The sequence below is a fragment of the Lepisosteus platostomus genome, chromosome 8 (genome assembly GCF_059453375.1).
Source record: "Lepisosteus platostomus isolate fLepPlt1 chromosome 8, fLepPlt1.hap1, whole genome shotgun sequence".
In the NCBI taxonomy this organism is placed as follows: Eukaryota; Metazoa; Chordata; class Actinopteri; order Semionotiformes; family Lepisosteidae; genus Lepisosteus; species Lepisosteus platostomus.
The window spans coordinates 24,767,559-24,789,244 of NC_142618.1; the positions used below are offsets into that span (position 1 = coordinate 24,767,559).

Below are 21,686 nucleotides of genomic sequence, written 5' to 3' on the forward strand. Positions count from 1 at the left end.
ATGCCCTGTGTAGTACAGCTGGTACCTGTTGAGATCAAGCTAAATATTTAGAGTAGCTCAAAACAGAAGAAAGAAGTGTGTACTTTGCCCATAGAGAACTGCAGTGGTCTTCAGCCTTGCTTGGTTTCACAACTGGTCTAAAAGGTAATCCGTATTTACAAACTTAGACTTACTTGGAAACCCACATTTTTTATAGTGTTCCATTTCTGTTTCTGATTTACCCAGAAAAGTATTTGTAGCAAGAAACCACTCCTGACACGTTCTAAGGTAACCCACAGATCTAAATAAGATGGAAAATCTATTGGCCTGGAATTCTCTAGGTCAGTGGTTCTCAAACTTTTTGGACCAAGTACCATAGCATCAAAGTACCACCTACAAGTCATCATTTCATAGGAACCCCAGAAATTCTCAATGACCAACATGAGCGCATGTGCACACACACTCACGCATACATACTGTATAATAAATACTATAATAATAAACTTTGTTTGATATATTAAAATGTGGCTTCTCAAAGTGTTTTACAGAAAAAACAACAACAACAACAAATAAAAATAAAAAAGCACCATTTCAGTGAGAGGGGTGAGCCTGTTTAGTAGAGCAAAGCAGATGTGAATTAATTTTTCGGGCCTTGATACAATTCACAACAGTCTTAACAGATTTTAAATCGTCAGGCATTTTCTTGATGGCAAAGGTCTCGAGGGTGATGTTGCAATGAAACCATTAATTTCCTGTAGTTCCCGTTGGTAGCGGCTTACAGAACAGAAAGTCCTCACGGGACGTACCCTCAAACTTGTATCCAACGTAAACGAGCAAATCGGCCAAATCGACTACAGACTCATCTAATTGCAGTGAAAAACATCTGCTCATCTTAACGCGCTCTGTCAGCGTACTTTTGATATAATCCTTCATTTCAATAATTCTATGAATGACTGTGTCTTTCAGGGGGGGCAGCAGGTCGAGCTGTTCAGCAGCTTTTTCTCCACACATAGTAGTGTGGGGCTTACCTGCTTTAGCAATCCGCAACCTTGCATTCCACGTTTCCGTTTTTATTTCGGTGTTTATTTTAAGTATTTATTTCAAGTGCATGGGAGAGAAACACAGAGACGCTCGGTGTATTTTTCTCAAATTAACTTAGAACAGTTCTTATATATTTTTCTGTTATTTTTCACGCTTTCCTATGCTCACAAGATTACCAGCGTTTGTAGCACGCATTTCTATGCATTCCTGTGTTAACAACGTTGGCATTGTTCCAAAATCACGCACATTCTCCTTTCTCCCTATTTGCTGGAGATACAGTAGCTTTTTTTAAATACAATTAGTCACTTGCGTCCGTAGCACGCATTCCTATAGAGTGGTATAGAATTACAGAGTATCTCTTGTGTCCACTGAAGTATTAGCGCACACTGTATCGTAGTACGTAGGCTGCATATTCGACACGTATAAAAATACAAAATATGAAAACCCGTCCCGATTTTTTCAGTGCACACAACATAGTTCCAGGGTCATTTGGCGTACCACCTGGCGGCACGCCACGTACCACTGCAGGTACGCGTACCACAGTTTGAGAACCACTGCTCTAGGTCAACACCACCCATGTCACACACAAGAGGGGCTGTGGTCTGGCCAGGTTGTGGGGAAGGCCCCTTCTTGTTTCAATTCAAGTATAAATGGAATTTGCCTGTTTGCCTGTCAGTGTCGGAGTGTGATATCCAGAGTTGAAGGTAATGCTCCTTGATGGAAAATGGCATAAGCAAATTCGTCATTGGTCAAATGCCACATCAAATGATTCAATGGTGTGTAGACTATTGTTTCTGCTTAAGGATGTAAACCAGAGCGATCGTTCACAAGATTAGCTTCTATAGCCCTAAGAACATAATTGCCATGCAAATTGTACATGGCTTGAGTCAGTCGTGCAAGCACCTATTGGTACAGAATCATAAATGTATAACATAGTGCATTCATAACTAGTTCCTAACCTTAGCCATTCTTTGTGAAGTATTGCCTATTTTTTAAGATGATTATGGATGAATGTTCTTTGGGAAGTCTGAAACTTTATGAAAACAAAAATGTAACCTTTCATTTCATATATTTTATACACCTACAATTTATTTGTAGTGTGTATGAAAGGAGCTGCAATGATTTAGTTTACTAGTCTCCTTCAGGATACTGTAGGCCTTTATTAAGCTACCCCATCTTCCTCTGTGGAAGGCCAAGATCTTTGTGTGCAATACTCCTTTGGTTACTGGCCTTAATCTATGTATTCTATTTTTACAGACACACATTATATAATGTGAGACAAAAACATATTCAGGTAAACTTTTTGATTTCCACTGCGGAAGGATCTGAACTCTTCAGCCCATCAGTATGTCTGCTCTTTGTTACAAAGAATGCAATGAGAAATGGCCTCTTTACTATTTCAAACAAGTGTCCATGCACTGTTCCGTAATAGAATATTATTTTTTTGAAAAAGTACTTCCACTTTTAAGTAAAATCATTAAGCCCATTTATATTTCTTTTTTTAATGTACATTCAAACTCTTGTTGCTGATTCTGGTCCTGGTGTACTGAGCTTCTGTGAATTAATGTACTACCCTGACACTACCACTTTTAAAAACTGACAGCATACAATTATGCTCAGACTTTTCATAGTTCTAATAGTAATGTTTCACACACTCTTAAGTATATAGTTGATGCAAAGGAACAGGTAACGGGTTTATTCCATGCTGAAAAGAAAGGAAACGCGCTGTTTTGGCCGGGGAGCCTTCTTCAGGTGTGAGTAACATCCTCATCTTTCTCTCTTACAGATTAAGACCACTCCAGAGTTATAATCTTAGTTACAGTTTAACTTCTGTCCCACTGCTTTCTGAGGTTAACATCCTTGAATGCTTGCTAAGCATTTTTGATGTTAATAACAGCATATGTGCAGATCTGCCTGTAGCAGAAATTCTTTAGTTGTTTAACTGTTGAAGTGCTGAGGCTAAATGTGGAATTCTAACAAGTCTAATTCTCATCCACCAGAGCGTGCTTTATTGTGGATTATATGGCCTCTTGAGGAGTATTGTGTTTTTTATGGTATTCTTTTAAATGAAAAAATCAGTTACTTCTACCTCAGCTAATTAAAAAAATAAAGCAAGATCTGTTTCAATGCCCTTTAGACAGGAATTAAGTGTTTCTGCAATAATTGTATATGCATAGATCATGACAAGGTCATTAACAACACTAGTATTCAAAACCTGTTATGTTTAAAAGATTGAGAGATGAGTGTTTCTCATGTACTGATTTGTTTGGACTGCCTCAACCACATAAAAAATACCACAAGCAGTTCACTAACCACAGGACATGTGACTAAAAGAAGCTGCTCAGTTCTTAGATAAGAACAAAGTGAGTACAGACCACTAATTATATTGTATTTGGGAACAAAGATTAGACTGGAACTCTTATGGATGAATGAAGTTGTCAGTCTACCTTGTACAATAACATTATTAGTACAGTGTGGGTTCCGTGGAAAAAAAGGAAGCTAAATATTCCAGTCTTCAAAGAAAACTGCCATTGCAAAACATGAGCGACAGTGTAGCTCAGTCAATATACTGCATCCATTTTGCCGATTTGCGATTTACATTTGTATCATAAAAAGAATGTAGATGTATTGAACATAAGAAGCCATGAAATTGCAAGGCGGTATAATGATGCGACTTTACAATTCAGCAAGACATTTTTGTAAAACATTTGAGAAGTATTTTCTTTTCAGTTTTTATTTTAAACAGTAACGTAGAGTTAATTCAAATTATGATTAAATGCTGTACCTTTCTGAAAATTAGCTATAAGGCAGTGTTTATTCAATTCAGTGTATCATTGATTTGCACTTAGTGTTGCAGTCTGTTTTGGTACATTTGAGCCACTGTAGTCTTGACTACCAAATTACTGCGATCGTTGCATGAAAATCATAGTATTTCATTGTATGTCTGCAGGAAGTGTATGTGGTCTGTTTAAATAATTTCTTCACCTCTGGTGTTGGTGTTAATATAAAAAGTGAATTGTCTTACTTTCAAATTGTAACTATTGTGATGGAGTATAAGTTAATGCACAAAAGTAAGCTTAAATGAACACTTTAAAAACTGACAGTGGATTCCCCCTATGTTTTGATGTTATGGGATAGGCTTTCATAGAAGCCTGTTTCTTGCTTCAGTTTTAACCTCACTCCAGGTTGTCACATGAAAGGGAAGGCAGCTATTAGCGATTAGTTTTTATTTCTGTAAGAAACTAATTTTAATGTAAAATAAATGATTCTAAACTAAACCCAGACTATGCCTAAATTAGTCCGAATTTTAGGAAATGAAGAGCACAAGTGATTGACAGCTTCATAATTGTGGTAAGGTTTAAAATGAAAGTAAGTCTTTTTGTGCTAGTGTCATTAGCCTTTGATTGAAAATTCTTCTGGAGTAAGTATGCAGCATTTTTCGCTTCCATTAAACTTCAATGCAATCAGGTGTACCAGACACAACTGCTACTTTTACCAGTAATTACACTTTTTCTGCACTCTTTGTAATCTTCTTGAAAAGTGCTCTGAAGGACATATGTTTAGAGACCAGTGCAATGAGTTTCTCATGCATTTGTACTTTCAGACGGAATAAGAATCGCAATGAGCGAACATTTCTTACTTCTGGTTTAACAGATCCAGTGCGAGAAAATGAAGTGGAAGCACGAGAGCTCAGTTTTGTGAATTTCCAAGTACGGAGACTGTAGTTTTACAATCTGGATAGGACTTATTTGCCCCTTTGACATCAACGCTCTTTTCTATTTTTTGCAATAAAATCTCAGCAGTAAGATAGTTTGCTTTAGCCATTTCAAAACTCATGGGATTGCTCAAAAAGAAGACATTACCTCTGTAATTGTTTAATCAATATAATGCTTTTTCTGAAAACAGGAAGGGAAATAAGAGTATGAAGCTAGAATAATAGAAAATTCTGAAATTGTAACAATGTTTTGGTGTAATCAGAAATAAAATCTTGCCTAACACCTGCTTTATTGTTAGACTTCTGATGGGTATTTCCTATTCTGTTACTTGATGAGTAAACTGAATAGCCAAATGAATGCAGATGGAAGCTAAGCTACTAAAAGCAAACAAGTTATTCTCCTCCATAGATACAACATGAGAGATGTTCCTTCTAGAGATAAAATGATATAATTATCAGAATCTTTTAATTTACGGGGATAATTGAAGGAGAGTGGTGGATATGAGGCTTAATATGTATATTGAGTGTTTAATAGTATAAGTAGCTATGCTCACTTTCTTTCCAGATAGTAATCAATGGAAGATGGCGAAAGATGCTGATAAAATGTTCTTTGGTCATGTTTTTCTAGCTTAGCTGTCATTTTTCAATTCACACATTTGATGAATTAACATTTCTATCATTGTGGGGGCAGCGTTGGACAGGGAAAAGTTTTAGATTCAAGTCCTGGGTGGGGTACTGCTCGTATACCCTTGAGTAACACTTCACTCAGATTGCCAGATTGCTTCTGTAAAGTGCCCTGGTGAATAAATGGGTACTCATCACGTCATTGTTGTAAATGAGAATTTTTCAATTGCCTTCTGGTTAAATAAAGGCTTCGTATCGCCAGGATAGCTGAATTCTGTGCAGAGGGTGGACAGCTGATTTAGATGAATGAAAATGTGGAAACTCTTGCTTTCATCATGGGTGGAACCTGCGTTTTACTTCTTAGAGTCTTCTGTTTTGGAAGTGACTCCCTTTCACCGAGCCTGGAAAGAAAGAAAATGCAGGCCAGGTAGGTTCTGCCAAGAACAACACTTGAGTTCACAGGCAGTTTGACAGGGCAGCGTGGAAGACCAAGTGCCACTGAGAGCTGGCGTAGCGGAGCTGGCTATAGCTCAATAAAACAAAGAGTGTCCTGGGTTCCTGGCCAGGAAGGCGTGTGAGAAGCTGTGTGTGTTTATAGAGTATTATTTACTAGTTTCAGTGGGTGAGGCACTAAGGGTTTTCTTTCTATTTAATTAAAGGAGAAGTGTATGGAATACTATTTTTTTTTATCCAATAACATGTTATCATTCATATTTGATACAAAGTATCCCCCCCAAAAAAGTCCACTTTTTATTTGGGTAGCGCATGTAGGCGGTCACCCAAAAGCTTTTAATGAAAGCTCAAGATTGTATCTTGCTTTTTTGTTTTCCATAGAAGTTTCATTTGGACAATAATGAGGAAATGGTTCAAATCCTACAAGCTAAGGGCTAGAGAAGTGTTTGGTGTAAAAGTTGTTCTGCAAATTAATTCCTGTGTTTTGCAGAGAAAAAAAAAACTGTTAGGGAAGACTTCCATCGCTAAGTGCGAAGGTGAGAAAAAACGTTGGTCGTAGCTCAGTTATTTCAGGTAATTTATCCTTCTTTCACAGTCTTTTCTGAATCGTGCTTGACTCCACTGAAATGAATTTGTTTAGTGAAAAGCTGCTGCTTTTTGTTGGAATGAGGCTTCTTAAAATTGCAAGAGTTTGCCTTCAGGACTGCCTTTTCCATTAAAAAAAAAGATGGCCCTCAGTGCACATAAACAGGTTTCACAACATGGGTGTCCAGGGGCTTTCGGTTCACTGTGGTGTAGCATTCGAAAGGTGCACAACGACTGTGAAATATGTAGAGATTTGCAGTCGGGGTAAAAAATTGTCAGGAAATGCCGATAATCCACAGGAGGAGCCTTTATATTACTGTTTATCAGTAGTATGCATGAAGCTGCTGTCCAACAAAGTCTGTGTGGAGCTGGTTTCTTAAGCATCTGAACTTAAGTCCTTTGATTGCTGTGTTGATGAGAGCAATAAATGGGGCCAAAGAGAGAATTCTGCACTCAGCATTTTTCAAAGACCTGCAGTCATAAAGAAGCATTCAGCTTCCTTGGTCTCTAGAGAGACTTGGCCTTTAGTTTTCATTTGTGCCATCGTAGCACCTCCTCTCTAACACTGTTTTGTGAACTCAGTATTGGATTAGGAATGAAATTGACTCATAAAGCATTTTAAATTTAATAATCCTGGCTGGATATTTGCTAGGATTTTTTTTTCTGCTTAACAGATTTATAATTTAATTTATAGATCAGACATGTTTAATCCCTAGATTCTTTTACTTATTTTGCCTCGTATGAAACGGTCCTTATTTTTTTGAGTATCTTGGTATTCCTAAAGTTTGCTGTCGTTGTTGGGTTTTAATGATTAATCCATCTTTTTTTTTTGTTCGGCTGTGACCCAAAGAAGGCTCCACAGCCGAAACGTTGTTTCTTTTCTTCTCTTTTCAGCATTGGAATAAACCTTTACATGTTCCTTATCGAAAATTATTTTTTTGATTAAGAATTTAACATTTGTGATTTTTCTACTAACAGAAGTATTCCTTTATCATATTTTTGTGTAGTATGCATATAATTGACAAGATGTTGTGCACCAATATGCAATCTTTGTATGTCTTTCATTGGTGAAGAACTGTAGAAAATTAATTCTAAACAAAATAGTTTTAAAATAGAACCACTTTGTCTAAATGTCAGTGACTGCTTGTTGAAAAAACATTTAACAGATCCTTTCGTGTTTTGCTTGATTTTATTTTTTTTAGATGGCCTTGCCACATGGCAGTTTACAATGAAATATGACCACAGAAGATGTAGTACAATCAAAATATTTTTACATCTGACACTAGCTTCAGTGTTCAATATTATTTTGTCCCAGATCTAATAGGGTTGGAGGTAAGTGGGATGATAATTTAAGACCTTTTGCAGTTGACTGCCTCCGTGGCTTATAGCCGCTATCTGGGTCTTATGCGTTTATTATGGCAAGAATTATGCATTTCATGTTTAACAAAGATTAAATTGATGTACTGATACAAAGAGTGACCCATCGAGTTTACCAATTCCATTCTGTGAAGAAAATTACAGCCCCTGATACATGCAGGTAATACTTAGTCCTCTATGTATTCTCTTCTATGGGGGTGTTGTGGGCCCCCTTTTCATTTTTTTCCCAGGCATTGTTCGGGTTTGGTGTATTCTCCTCTTTGTCCATTGTCTTCATTAGGGGTTTTCTCCATAGCCACTTGGTACTCGTACTTGGTGACACTCCAGAAGAAGAATTTTCGCTGAGTGTTCCCAGAACTCCAGTGCCTAGTGTTACTGGTGTAAGTTTACTTGGGTATGTTTCTGTACTGTTGGCTAGATTGGTATAGTCAATACCACTTGGTTAGTGGATAAGGGAAGACTCAGCCTCTGCAGTTCATACAACTGATGAATGGGTTGTGAACCATAGTTCAGATTTAAGGGATTACAGGCTTATCAAAGTAAAAATTATATTGTTTTATTAAGCTGGCGGATGTTGTGTTGTGAGATTTGTTTGGACCCAGATATCTGCAACACGCAAAGACTCCTTAGGAAGGAAATTAATCTTTTTTTTTTTTTTACAATTTATTACATTCACCATCTATGTTAATAATGTTCCAGAACGAAAAAGCGTTTTGTGTATACCGGAATTTGTCTTTTATATACACTTGCCCTTGGGCCTGTGTAAATTAAAATGTCATGTTTCTAGTGATTTTTATATCCTCAAGTTCGTTTGAACCTTAAAGTGTTGAAGCTATTGTAGATGATGGCACAATGTTCAAAGTATAGTATTTTTTGGCATGTTTATAAGATGTAGTATTTATCAACCATTTATATACTGTATATACATAAATACAGCTAACAGAATTCCCAATTAAATGAAAAACCTAAGGTTTAAGTGCTTTTAGTTATCTTAGTATTAAAGGGGTGTGTGTGTTAAAACATTGAGTATTATGTTTGTTTCATAGGGTGTAATGACTTGCATATTGTGAATGAGACATTCACAGTGTTATAATGATCTTAGAGTTAAGGTACTTTAATGAATGATATTTAATGTTTAAGGTGAAAAAAGCATTTTGTCTGCACAATCAATCCTGAGATCTGTTTTTTCCTGGAGCTTGTGGTGATTTGTGACAAAGATTAGATAAAATCAAAATTTGCTATACCTTCTTATAATTGGATGGCCTTTTTGTTTTCAAGAAAGCAAAATACGGAAACAGTCTGAGTGGCTTTAGGTGTTCATATTTAGGAAGCTGCAGAAATAAAACCTGTGAACATTTTAATCTGGCTGTCTGCTGACTAGCCACAGCTTATGTCCGAGTTAAGGGCTAATGCAGTCTTGTTTGCTTGTGAAACCTCATCAATCTGGCACTGCCCTCTTGGCTACAGCTAGCTGGTCGACAGTGATGTATGTGGACACTAAATGCTGCTGTTGCTATGAAGGGTTTGGGGATTAAATGATCATGGCAGACAGACACACCCTGTTACAGGAGAATTTTTAGGAGTGTTGCTTAATTATAATGCCATTTCTCCCCTCTGCTCTTAAAGACACATGCGCTTAATACTTAGCTGTTAGAGTATGTGCCTTTGCCAAGTCTAAGCGCTGTCTTGGGGTGGTTTATTTATACAGCGTGTGTTGTTGGCTCAGTAGGAAGATTGCTTACCGCAGGGTTTGCTTGATCACGTGTCAGATCCTGCCTGTAGATAATCAGGACTTAGTCCATCCTCCCAGCATGTTGCAAGGCTCTGCTTTGCACTGTCAGTTGCTTTTTACTTTCCACAAATTAAGGGTGTCATGGTGTGTTCTGAAGAAAGGGCACAGTAAGGAAAGACTTCAGTGGCCTTTGTGGATTTTCCTAAGAAGCTTTGTTCCAATCAACAATTTGGGGATGTGTGATCAAACGTTCCCCTGGCTCTGTGTATTTGTTGAAATAGTTTATTTTGGGGATCGAATTAGGGCAGGGCTGAATTCAGGAAAAATAAAGTCCAAATGGTTTGGAGTCAATAGTAATTTCATTTCTTGTAATACTCGGATATAGACTAAATTCTTAATTTATCTCTGAGTTTCTGAAAAATACAATTAATTATTGTAGAGCTATAAAATTGAAGTGATGCATAAATGAATGGAGGGCACACTTTAATTCAGCAGGTTACCAGCATTTTGTAAAATAATGCAGCATCGGAGATGGGAACATTTTGCATATGGCTGTTCTCATCCTTTATTGATTGTGTTCAGATGACTTTGGGAATTAAGTCATGTCTCATAGCACAAGGATGGATACCTTGGTCAGCTTCCTACCACTCATCAGATAATATTTATTTAAAAATTGGCATTTTTGACTTGCTGGAGAGGGTATTCTACTCAAGCTTGCTCTCACACTGAAACCTGATGAACTCCAGAGATCTGTAAATTAAAACATCACCAGAGCTGGATTTACATCTGTGTGTGTATGATGCACTGGTCATATGTGACCAGTGAAGTAGCTGCCGTTGTTAGATAGTATGTGCAGCTGTTTGTTTTTTCCCATTCCATTTAAACTTTTTTCCAACTACATTTCATTAAAAAGGATTTTGAAATTCTGGGATCAAGTTAGGCCAGTGTTGTGGCCCTGGGTTTCTTATTTCTATGTTCTTTCTGCGTTTGTGTGAATTTCTTCTAGACACTCTGGTCCCACCCACAGTCCAAAGATATAGTGGAAAGTTAATTGGTCCTGAAGTATAGTTAAAATTGGTCCTGGTATGAGTTTGTGTGTGCCCTGCGGTGGATTGGTGTCCCATCCAGGATATATCCTATTTTGCGCCCCAGTTGCTTGCTGGGATAGGCTGTGGCATCCCCACAGCACCAAATTGGATAAGATTAGAAGGTTAGAAGATGGATGGATTAAGGTTACTCACAAATGATTTACCAAGAAAAAAACAAGTCCCTTTTCCCACATCCACCTGCAACATTACCAATGTTTTATGTCAATTCAGTTACTTTAATGTTTAATGATGTATGGGAGTGCGATTAGCCAATAAATGGGAATTTAAAATTCAGTAACGTTTTAACTACTGTTTCTATCAGTCCCACTGCTCGCATTGCAAAGTTAAACTTTTCCTGTTTTGAAAAAGAAACAACTCAGTGGCATTTCATAAATACATTAAGAGTTCATATTTAAGCACCAAAGTGACTCAAGTGTGGAAAAAAGTGCTGGCTTTGTGATTCAGATATGAAGTTCAAGACACGGTCGTGTTACTAGCCAACAAGATTCTCCATGTGGTGCTGTACAGTTGGCTCAGTACCACCAAGCTCTATGCTGGGATTATTTTGTTGGGGCTCTTGCCTTTCAGTGAAATGGCAAACCCCTCCAACATCTTGGGAACTGACATCAACAAGGTGCATCACATAGTGTTGAAGCTTGTGTCGCTGCAGTGATGAGGTCAGAAGCATGAGTTGCAGTTGGAGAAGCCTGTTTATTCTTCCTCTTTCTCCTTATGTTATGGGGGACATTGTCAAAGTCTTGACTAATAGCAATTTCAAACTGTGAACAATAAAAATAACTGACAGTCTTTACAGGGGGGAAAAGCATTTGTCACCAAGATGTACATCAATGCTGCTGTCTTACTTGATATCCCCTCATTGTTCAGTGAATCTTCTAATTACCGGGCTCCAATTTCTTTTATCTGCATGAGTGCCAGATGTGTCTTCCAGAAATATTCATAAAGCCTGAGGGGGAATGGTCAAGGAAGTTTTTTATATCAAATTTAGATCATATTGTCATTGGAATATGTATACACATGTGTATCCAGTTTTCTGCCATTTGTATATAACGTCACCTTTTCTTTGTGGTGTTGTATGCAATGTCTTGATATTCCGAGATAGTTAAGACCATTTAATGTTTTTCAGTATTTTCTTAACCTTTTTCATATTCATGCAGTAGCCTGCGACTTTAAAAGGTATAATAAAGATTTTTTAAAAACAGTCCATTGATAGAAGAATTTACAGTATTTCTTTGTTTGAAAGCTGTAATGGCAGGAATTCTCATTTAACAGGTTCAAGGACACATGAGTTTTAAGTGACTTGGTATTAATCTTGTCACCGAGGGAATTGTAATGTTTCACCAAGACTAGTGTATCATTTCCAGTTGAAATGTCTTTGTTAGCAGGAGCAGTTTATTATCCATTATCACAAAATAAAGAAGAATTCACCAAGGCTAAAGCAATGAATATGCATGTCAATCTTGGATTCATTTAAAGTTCAATTTTTATAAAATCCTATATTAAGTATAGAAAAAGAATGCATTTTTAAGACTGTATTTTATACACTATAAACTAAAGATTTTTTTTTCTTCTACAATAATCTCATATCCAGTCACCAGCCAAATTAGCAATCTGATTCTTGGTACCAGAAGTTAGTCAGCAAGTTCCACTAATAATTCCTGTATCTAAACTTATTTAACAAAACCAGAGCACATACAAGAACAGTAATACATTATTTCAAAACACATCTGTCTACAGTCTTTAATGTTTCTGATGGAGAGGGAGGAAGGTGGGAGTGGAATGAAGACTATTGGCTGGTCTGCAGAAGAATTATAAAACAAGTGTTTGGGGAAATCTTACATTTTGAACAAGTGTGAAAGAACTGCAACTGGCTATAACATGTGCTGCATTTCCTGTTTTCTTTCTACTGGCTCTGCTCTCGCTACTTTGAAGTAGAGCTGCTGACTTACAATTGCTGCCACATGACACCCAATTGTGTGTTATGCTCTGCTGGTTGATGTGGGTCCTCTCCTATGTGTAAACAGCTTTTGGATCCTTTGGGATGTAAAGCACCCTATAAGTGTGAAAAATTGTTATAGTTACTATTCCCAAAAGCCACAGCAGTCTTAAATTGGTGGGAGACTGGGGCATTGCTAGTCTGGGGGCAATTCACTAATCTTACTACCACATACCACTAATCTCTCCATTTAACTGTTTTCATAAATTCTCTGGGCAGCCCACCAAGGGGAATTTACCACATGTGCTTGGGAACCAGATGGGACCAATTAACCCAAGGATAGTATGCAGTTACCCAAACCAACTGTGTATTTCCTGGGGAGAGGGAACTAAAATTGTTCCCTGAAGGGATACTATGATTAAAACGTGTTTGTAATGGTAGTCTATTGCCATGAGTTGTCTGTGTCCATCTCGCTTTCTGTTATTTCACTCAAATGACTATACTGGGATATATAGTATAGGAATGTACCTGGTTTCCAGTACTTAAATCAAGAGATGAAGTGCTTTTAGTCTTGCAATAAATTATTTAGGATTTGTTTTACATTCATAACTCAGTAATGCATGTTGAAGTTGAGAAAAAACAATGTTCCTCTGAATGATGACATCTTTTGTACATAATATAATGTCTAACACCTAACAAAAGAATTGCAAACTGTTATGAACCTAGGGATATTTAGTTTAAATCTGGTAGAGCTTTGTACAATTTCAAAATGGTCTTAGTTTCATTATCAAAGTTTTTGTTCTGTTAACATTCTGCTGTATGTTTTCATACATTTGTTCAAGGAGACCTTGTAATAACTCCCACTTGTTAATTTTATGTGGAGAAACCTTTTTGCTCTCAACTAATGTTAGACTGCTTTAGACTGAAGTATAACTTAAAATGGTTGTATATTTCATTTTAAAAGTAACTAGAATCCTAGAGTGTGTAATACAGTATTGCCCATGCAAGAATTTTCCACCCATGTGCTTAACTCACTTGATTTAAAATGAACTGTGCTAACATTTTTGTCCCTTCATCAGGTTGGTGATTAAAAATCTGGGATAAGATAATGCAAGACCAGATATTCATCATTCCCTGTAGTTACAAAACAGTCATGTCGTGCAGCAACACAAACTTGTGGATTCTAATGATTATACTTTCGTTGACAGCCTTGTTAAAGGCTACAAGGGCAAAATTGGTTTATGTAAAACGGCAATGTGCCTTAGGCTATTTTTAAAAGAGGTTTAAAGCCAAATGAACGTATTTGTTGCTCCTTAATTTTTGTGTGATACAAAAACTCGCTGTGGGTTTGTGGTTACCACATCTGTGTTTAATTAGAGATCTTGGTGGTTGTATGAAATGCCTGTGTAATGTTGAGGTTTAGTGTTTGTGTTGTGGGATGTGAATCCAGTAGGAGGGTTGTTTCTGGGATATGTTTATGGGATGTATGAAATGAGTTCCAGACTTCAGCAGTATGGTGAGAAGGACTATTTTATGTTTGGTTGGCTTTTATTATAACCCATGTCTCCGAGTTGTGAGGGAATCCGTAAAATCTGTTAAAAGCCCTAAAATGACTTATGCTACAACTGATTTGGTAGAATAACTATACAAAACACTTCTGAGAAAACTAACTGTTAAATTTTAAATTATTTTTTTAAATCAGCTGTGAAACTTTTCCAATAATTGAAGTAGTTTGCATAAAAGTAGAATATTGTTTTAATAAAAAGGGTTCTAGCCTCTTACCAGGCCTTTGGACAATTGGCTATGTCTAATTTGTGCCAGCTAATTCTCATGGTGTTTCTTAACACTTTTGCAATAATTTAACAAAAACTGTAAAAAATGTATCGGGTAATTTAAACTTTTTCTGTGTAGTACAGTCCAACTCTTACACTCCCTTAAACAGGTCTCCCAATATTGTTTTATGCCTAATACATTACCACTCCACTATTCACCAACCATTGTATTTTATCTTGTTGTAATACCACCAAAGCCGTATTGGCCAACTAAAATAGCTTTTGAGGCCTACACGTCCATACAATCTGTAAGCCTACTTATAAAACTGCAAGATGGCAACACGCAAAATTGAGACCTGTTCCTGCAGTTTGTTTAGCACCAAAGAAACCTGTCTGTAGGCATCTAAAAATAAAAACATAATCAGCGAACCATAGCAGATGTTTTGTACCCAAAATTTTAATGGATAATTTTTAAATCAGAGTATCCGATTGTAGAACATAATCCTTAACATTATTGAGGAAAAAAATAGTGCACTGCTGATAGGTGTGCTGTCAAGGAAAGAATACCTCCCAAGAATTACCTCTGTGTTGAGGTAACATAGTTCAGCCTAAAGACGTTTAGGTCTGCGAGTTTAGTGGTAAGCTTTTGATTTTTATTCTTATTCAAATGACAGTCTGTGTTGTTTTAAAGTTCACAGCATGTTATTAGAAGCAGTAATGGGGGAGTCCATTCCTTAGCTGACGTGAGACTAAGAACACTTTACTCAACTTGTGATGACACTAAATGTTAATAATAATAATAATAATAATAATTGCTTACACTTATATAGCGCTTTTCTGGACACTCCACTCAAAGCGCTTTACAGGTAATGGGGACTCCCCTCCACCACCACCAATGTGCAGCATCCACCTGGATGATGCGACGGCAGCCATAGTGCGCCAGAACGCTCACCACACATCAGCTATCAGTGGGGAGGAGAGCAAAGTAATGTAGCCAATTCATAGAGGGGGATTATTAGGAGGCCATGATGGGGTAAAGGCCAGGGGGGAAATTTGGCCAGGACACCGGGGTTACACCCCTACTCTTTTCGAGAAGCACCCTGGGATTTTTAATGACCACAGAGAGTCAGGACCTCGGTTTTACGTCTCATCCGAAGGACGGCGCCTGTTTACAGTATAGTGTCCCCGTTACTATACTGGGGCATTAGGACCCACATGGACCGCAGGGTGAGCGCCCCCTGCTGGCCCCACTAACACCTCTTCCAGCAGCAACCTGACAGGTTAATGTTGACAGCATGGGGACAGTGAAGTTTTAGAAGTGGATCAGTCTGGAACATTAATCCTACTAAAGGACTGGCTAGCTCTGTGTACACAGTTTAGGCATTTAAAAATGAGGGACAGTAAAATCCTCAAGTCATACAAATTAAATGTATGTTTTTGCATTGATTTATTTAAAAGACACAGACAATTTAGAACAATGAAAACACTTTTTTAAACCGAGTGAAAAGCTTGCAAGAGATTTCTGTGCAGCTTTTGAATAAATTAAGTTTTGTTTAAGCAAATTGTTTTAAAAAAGTCAGCCTGCACTCACTCAAAGGTTCTTTTCTGTTTGAACTGCTTACCAATGGTGTTTTACTTTATGGAAGTCAAACAAATCACAGTGGTAGATTCTGATGAGTAGTACACATGACAGTAGCTTTTTAAATTTTTAAATTAAATTAACTGAAGCTTTGTAGCAGAAACCAAAAGACTTAACGGATTTTATTTAAGGAGTTAATGCAGACACCCAGACTTTGTAAACAGGCAGTTAGGTTGGACACCCGTGGTACAGAAAGCAGCCAGTCCTTGTCCTGGAGGACCAGTGTGTCTGAGGGCTTTCATTCCAGCATGACACTTAATGAGCTAAATTGTCTGGCTACTGGCTTAAGTGGACCAATTTAGCAGCTTCTTCAACCTCTTCAGAAGCTGCTGCTTTAAAGAGACCTGGAAAACCTGCAGTGACACTGGCCCTCCAGGACCAGGATTGGACTGCCCTGCCTAGGGCCTTTGATCCCTGATAACTTTGATCATATGATCAGGCCACATGAGAGATTGCTACTCATCTATGATTGTTTCTCTGCAAAAAGATTTTTTCATATTTTGTTACAGATTACTTTAAAAATCATCACATTGAGGGATTGCCTGTTCTGTTCTGACTTCTCAGTTTAATCATGGGGTTGGAGATAGTTACAGCAGGGGGAGATCCATTTCATATAAATTTACAGTATAGCAAAGTAGACATTTCATTATTTTTCCCAAAGCTTATTTTAGTATCTTTTAATACTAAAGATAGTATGTAGCCACATAAATGAAATTACTGCTACATACTTTTTTCTCCTTTGTAACCTGAAGGAACATTTTCTCTGGTATAGCCATTAAATATCCATGCTTTAAAATACTTCTTTCTCAGTAGTGACACATTTGCTGTGCTGAATTTATGAGGCCTTTGGTTGTACCTTCCATTTCTTTTTCCTGTCTGCAATGAAACTCCCAAGCGCTTTACCAGTTTCAGTGTCCGCGGTTCACCCTGAGCTTCTCTTCCACTTGCTTTGTTTTGAGATGGAGAAATGTTTTATAGCTCTTCTTTGAACTGGATCAGTATTCTTTCCCTGGGGTATGGGCTATTTTTTTCTATTTGTGGCATATTTGGTGGCATATCCTAAATTACAGGCAGGAGTTTAATAATTCTCATGCTTACCTGCTTAATACCATTATGAACAAGAAATGGCAACACTAAAAATGATTTTAAAATAGTGCATACCCTCAATATCCTAATCATTTGTTATGTTTTAAATATTTATAAGAACATGCCTGAATATCCTATCTGCTGTGCTATAGAAAGACTGACAAATCAGCTGAATTGAGCAGGTTAAAATATTTTGTTCCATGGTGCAAGGAACTGTCTGTAGTACAAATGAAAATGATGTGCCCACATTAGCATTATCTATCCTGTGGAAAAGTCATAAAAACTAAGCTGTTCAGATATAAAGATAAAGGGTGGATTTCAGTTAAGGGATGTTCAAATAGTATAATAAATAAGATGGGAAAACTTCGTTTGGAATATTGTGTACAATTGTAGTCACCGTAATTAAAAAAAAACATTTTAAGAATACAAATCTAGGATCAATTCAGAAAAAAGCAACCAGATACACTCTAAATGTTTTAAGTCTTGAACTGAGAGGACCCAATTCAAGATTTTAGATTGCTTGGTGGCTTTGGTGGTGTCAACACAGTGGACTTCTTTAGAATCAACAAGCAAACACAACCCATATGTTGTACAAAGAAAACTGTGGACATGCATTTTAAACGGAGAACAAAGGTTATTTACATAAAGCCTTGTGGGAGTGTGGAAAAAGCTACTGTTATAAGTAGCATGTTGAGACAGATACCCGGTAAGTTATAGAAAGAAGCTAGGGTGAGATCCTTTTCTGAAAATGTGAATGTTCTTGTGTGCTCGTGCCTAGTTGTTGTCCTAAAAAAAGATTTTTCCTGCCATGTCCACGATTTGAAATTTCCATTAACCTTAATGTCTGCTAGGGGATCTTGTAATGTCTTCTGTTGTGTTGTTAAGAGTCTTTAACTGAGGCAGCAGGGTGTTATAATGTTTGTACATTAATGTATACAGGACATTTTTTTCCTGTTCATTTCCACAGCAATCACATAAGCTGTTTGTGTATCATGTATGTGTGTGAGGGGAGGCTTGTCGGGGGATGGGTTGTCACCAAGGCTCCCTACATTTCATGTTGCTTAGCAACCGTAATGCACAGATTTGTGGGAACATCTGCTGTATCCAACCTTGCCAAATTTGTGTCGTATAGTAAACATTGCTTCACGCTTGGGTCTCCAATGAGAAGATTGCAGTTGCTTTATATTTATAGTCATGTTCTTTGCCCTTTTGTCAGAATTTACAAGAAGTTAAGCTTTTGTTTTTGCTTGTTTTTTTTCCCACAGTTCTATGAAATAGCTGTAGTCCTTCAGATGACCTTTTATCACATCTGTATTTCAATGATTTTCTGTCACCTCAATGTCATGCATAAGCTTTTGTTTTTCCCCCGTTTTGATAATCTTTAGTCTTTGATTTTGTTACAAAATTGATTTTACAACACAAGTGTTGATAAGTGAATATACAAAATTTTGTTTGTGTGTAAGGTGACCATGGTTCAGTCAGATTTTAAGTTTAAGTTGTCTGCTGTCAAACTGTAAAAAAAACTGTAAAAATTGGAAAGTCTGGGTAAAGAAATCATTTTGGATGCCATGTGTGAAAGGACTATTGAAAAATTATACTCTTTAGCAGCAACTGTATGTTTTTAGGTTTAAACTGCTCTGTAAAACAACTTAGAGAGTAAAACGTAAAAATTCAAGCATTCAAGCCTAAAAAAGCCCTTGTACTGTAATGCAAAATGTTCATATACTGGGAAATGTGCTTTATAAACCTATTTTAGCAAAACAGTTTGCAATCTAATATAATGGGTGAGCTTTGAATGGGTGATAGAATTTGATTAAATTCGTTTTTTTTTTAATGTGAAATTTTAATAATTGGTCTGTTTCTTTATTAATGTCAAGTTAATCCAAAGTTATTATGCTTGTACATGTTCTTCTTTCAGAGTGGCTTATAAACAACAGGCTGCGCTGTTGTGGTATCTGTCATATTGAACCTTTTTGTTACGTGATCAGGGAAAGATTTCTTCTGAGTTTATGTACAACACTGGGTTCACAATACCCTGCTATGTGTTCCATATAAACTAAAGGTGGACTAAAATAGCGGGCTTCATAAAGAGAAAGTTGACCTCTGTGCGATCAGAATTGGTTCTGATCATGTTGTGACAGTCAAGGGATACAAATAGAGCTTTCAGGATGACATTTGCAGTCACAGTTTTACTTATTTATTATAGCAGTGTACCCTTGGCAGTACTTAAAAGGGTTCAATAGCTATTTTAGCACTGTGGGAGACATCTCAAAGCTCCTATTTTTACTCTCAAGGCTTGATGCCTGTATTGAACATGCATGTGGCGTTGGCCTTACGACAGCAGTGTCCCTTTGATCATGGTTATATTCTGAGATGAACACAATCCTGAGGAGCAGTATAAACAAATCAAAGCAGAGAGAACCTTTCTCCACGTCACAGGATATTTTTCACTCTTCTCCTGCCAGCAGGATACATTTGGTGTTTGGGAATGCAGTAATCATCATGGCTCAAGAGAAAGTGCCAAGCCCCTGGTCTTAAAACAATGAAAGTATTAAAAGCAGTGATGGCATTAGTCTTTTGATGCATGTGTGGTTTCCAAAAGCTCATATTTCCACTTAAAATTGGTATGCTTTAAAATCTTGTTGCTCACTTCAGATTTGCACCTTATCAGATGCATTGTATATCACATGAAAGTTTCTTACCTGAAGAATATCGATTGGTTATTGTTCTTAATTGAATCTGTCTGAAAAACTAAAAGACACCACCCAAAACTGCCCCCCCCCCGACAAGTGATCAGAACTTATCCCGTTGCGTGATATTTCAAATGCAGCAAAGGCTTCGTGGATTGCGGTGGCAAGTGCCGAACTTTCATTGGAATGCTTCTAAGTTTGCCTCAACCTTCCCCCCCCCCCCCCTCTCAGGGCCGGGCCGTGGGGAGGCTGAGATCCGAGAGTGCATCTTCTACAATGCCAACTGGGAGTTTGATAAGACGAATCAGAGCGGCGTGGAGCGCTGCGAGGGGGAGAAGGACAAGCGGCTCCATTGCTATGCTTCCTGGCGCAATAACTCGGGCACCATCGAGCTGGTGAAGAAGGGCTGCTGGCTGGACGACTTCAACTGCTATGACAGGTCAGCATAGGTTTCTCAGTGACTTTGAACTGCCCTTTTTTTTGCAAGCGCTTAGTATTTGTAAACCTTAAATGGGAACTGTTTCTGTGATGGTGATTTGTTCCAACATACTAAGCTTTTCAATACTGAACGTCAGGTGAATGTAAAGGTCTTCATCTGTACTTCTGTTCTTGTGCAAATAAGTTGAGCAAGCTGGGGGTTCCCCCCCCCCCCCCCGAAACGGATTAAAAAAACTATTTTCTTTTGGATGAAGCTTGTAATTTATTTTGCCTTTTTTATAATTGTATTAATTGACAAGCTTTAAAAGAGTCTGTGTGCCTTTTTGAATAAAGAGACTGCTGTAACTCAGACATGAAGAAAGTTTGTTTCTTCTGTTCAGTCAGTGAGTCATTTCTATTTTTGTCCATCCAAATTAGAGACCCTGAAACTTAAACTTCAGGTGCAGGACAGAATCCCTGTTTGTAATAACTTGTCTTACTTGGCCACTTTCTGCAGAGCAATTCTGTAGAACAATTTTAAGAATTTCCTAGCTGGATTCTTTCCACGTTTTCCCTGCAGCACATGACCAATTTTGTATTGCCACTGAAGTTTCCTGGTCATAGCAGCCAGGTAGTACAAACTGGATTTTAGCAGGATCTTTCCAGTTTAGAGAACGTGACCTGTATTTCACATAGAGACTTCTATTTGAGGTGTCATTGGAAGAAATCCTGCATTATTTGACATCAAAGACAAATGGTGTTAAAGTATAAGTGGTTATTTTAATCACTATGACTGTAGCAGAGGTAATGGATTTACAATTGCTCGCAGTGCATTTGTAATTCAGAAAATGGTTTTGCATATTCAAAATTAACTTTTTTTAAAACTGGTTGGTCCATTATGGATTATGGTTCATTTTCTTAAACTGGCACGAATCAGTCTTAAAGTGACTGCAGGCTCCTATGCAAGGAGCAAATGCTCCTGTAGATTTTGTGACTTTTCATACAGAGGCATTCTGTACTCAGGATCAGAATAAGCCCAAAAAAGCCATTGTATCCAATTCAAAAATGCCGTCTCATGGCGAGCTGCTGTAGAATTTTGCAGTCACTTGTCAATACAGAAAGCTAGGTGTCAAAACTCTAACGCTTAGTTTCTCCATCACCTGTCATTCTGTGCAGGCTTGGTATGTTTCACTCAAAGCTGTATCAGTTGTTTGACGTGTTTTTGTACCCTGACAGACAAGAGTGTGTAGCCACAGAGGAAAACCCCCAAGTCTTTTTCTGCTGCTGCGAGGGAAACTACTGCAATGAAAAATTTACCCATTTACCTGGTGTGACTACACCAAGTGGTGAGAATTTATTTTTTAACCATTTAATAAATATCTGTTAGACACGTATTTAAAGCTGCACTGTTCCGTGAATGGTATTATTGTGCAAAATCCAACAAATTGCTAGTCTGCTATATTTAGCATGCTGTTGCTATAGGATTTTAAAGCTGTTACAATTCGTGGTAACAAATGTAGTGTATTTTTAATAC

At 37.5% G+C, this 21,686-nt stretch overlaps 1 protein-coding gene across 1 annotated transcript in view; it reads left to right on the forward strand.

The window, feature by feature from the left end:
* Nucleotides 1-21,686, forward strand: part of acvr2ba (activin A receptor type 2Ba) — a 59,848-nt gene that overhangs the window by 20,779 nt on the left and 17,383 nt on the right. Inside the window, exons 2-3 of the mRNA XM_088642954.1 lie at nucleotides 19,967-20,174; nucleotides 21,389-21,498. Of these exons, the coding sequence (XP_088499080.1) occupies nucleotides 19,967-20,174; nucleotides 21,389-21,498 (318 nt within the window). The remainder of the gene's footprint in view (nucleotides 1-19,966; nucleotides 20,175-21,388; nucleotides 21,499-21,686) is intronic.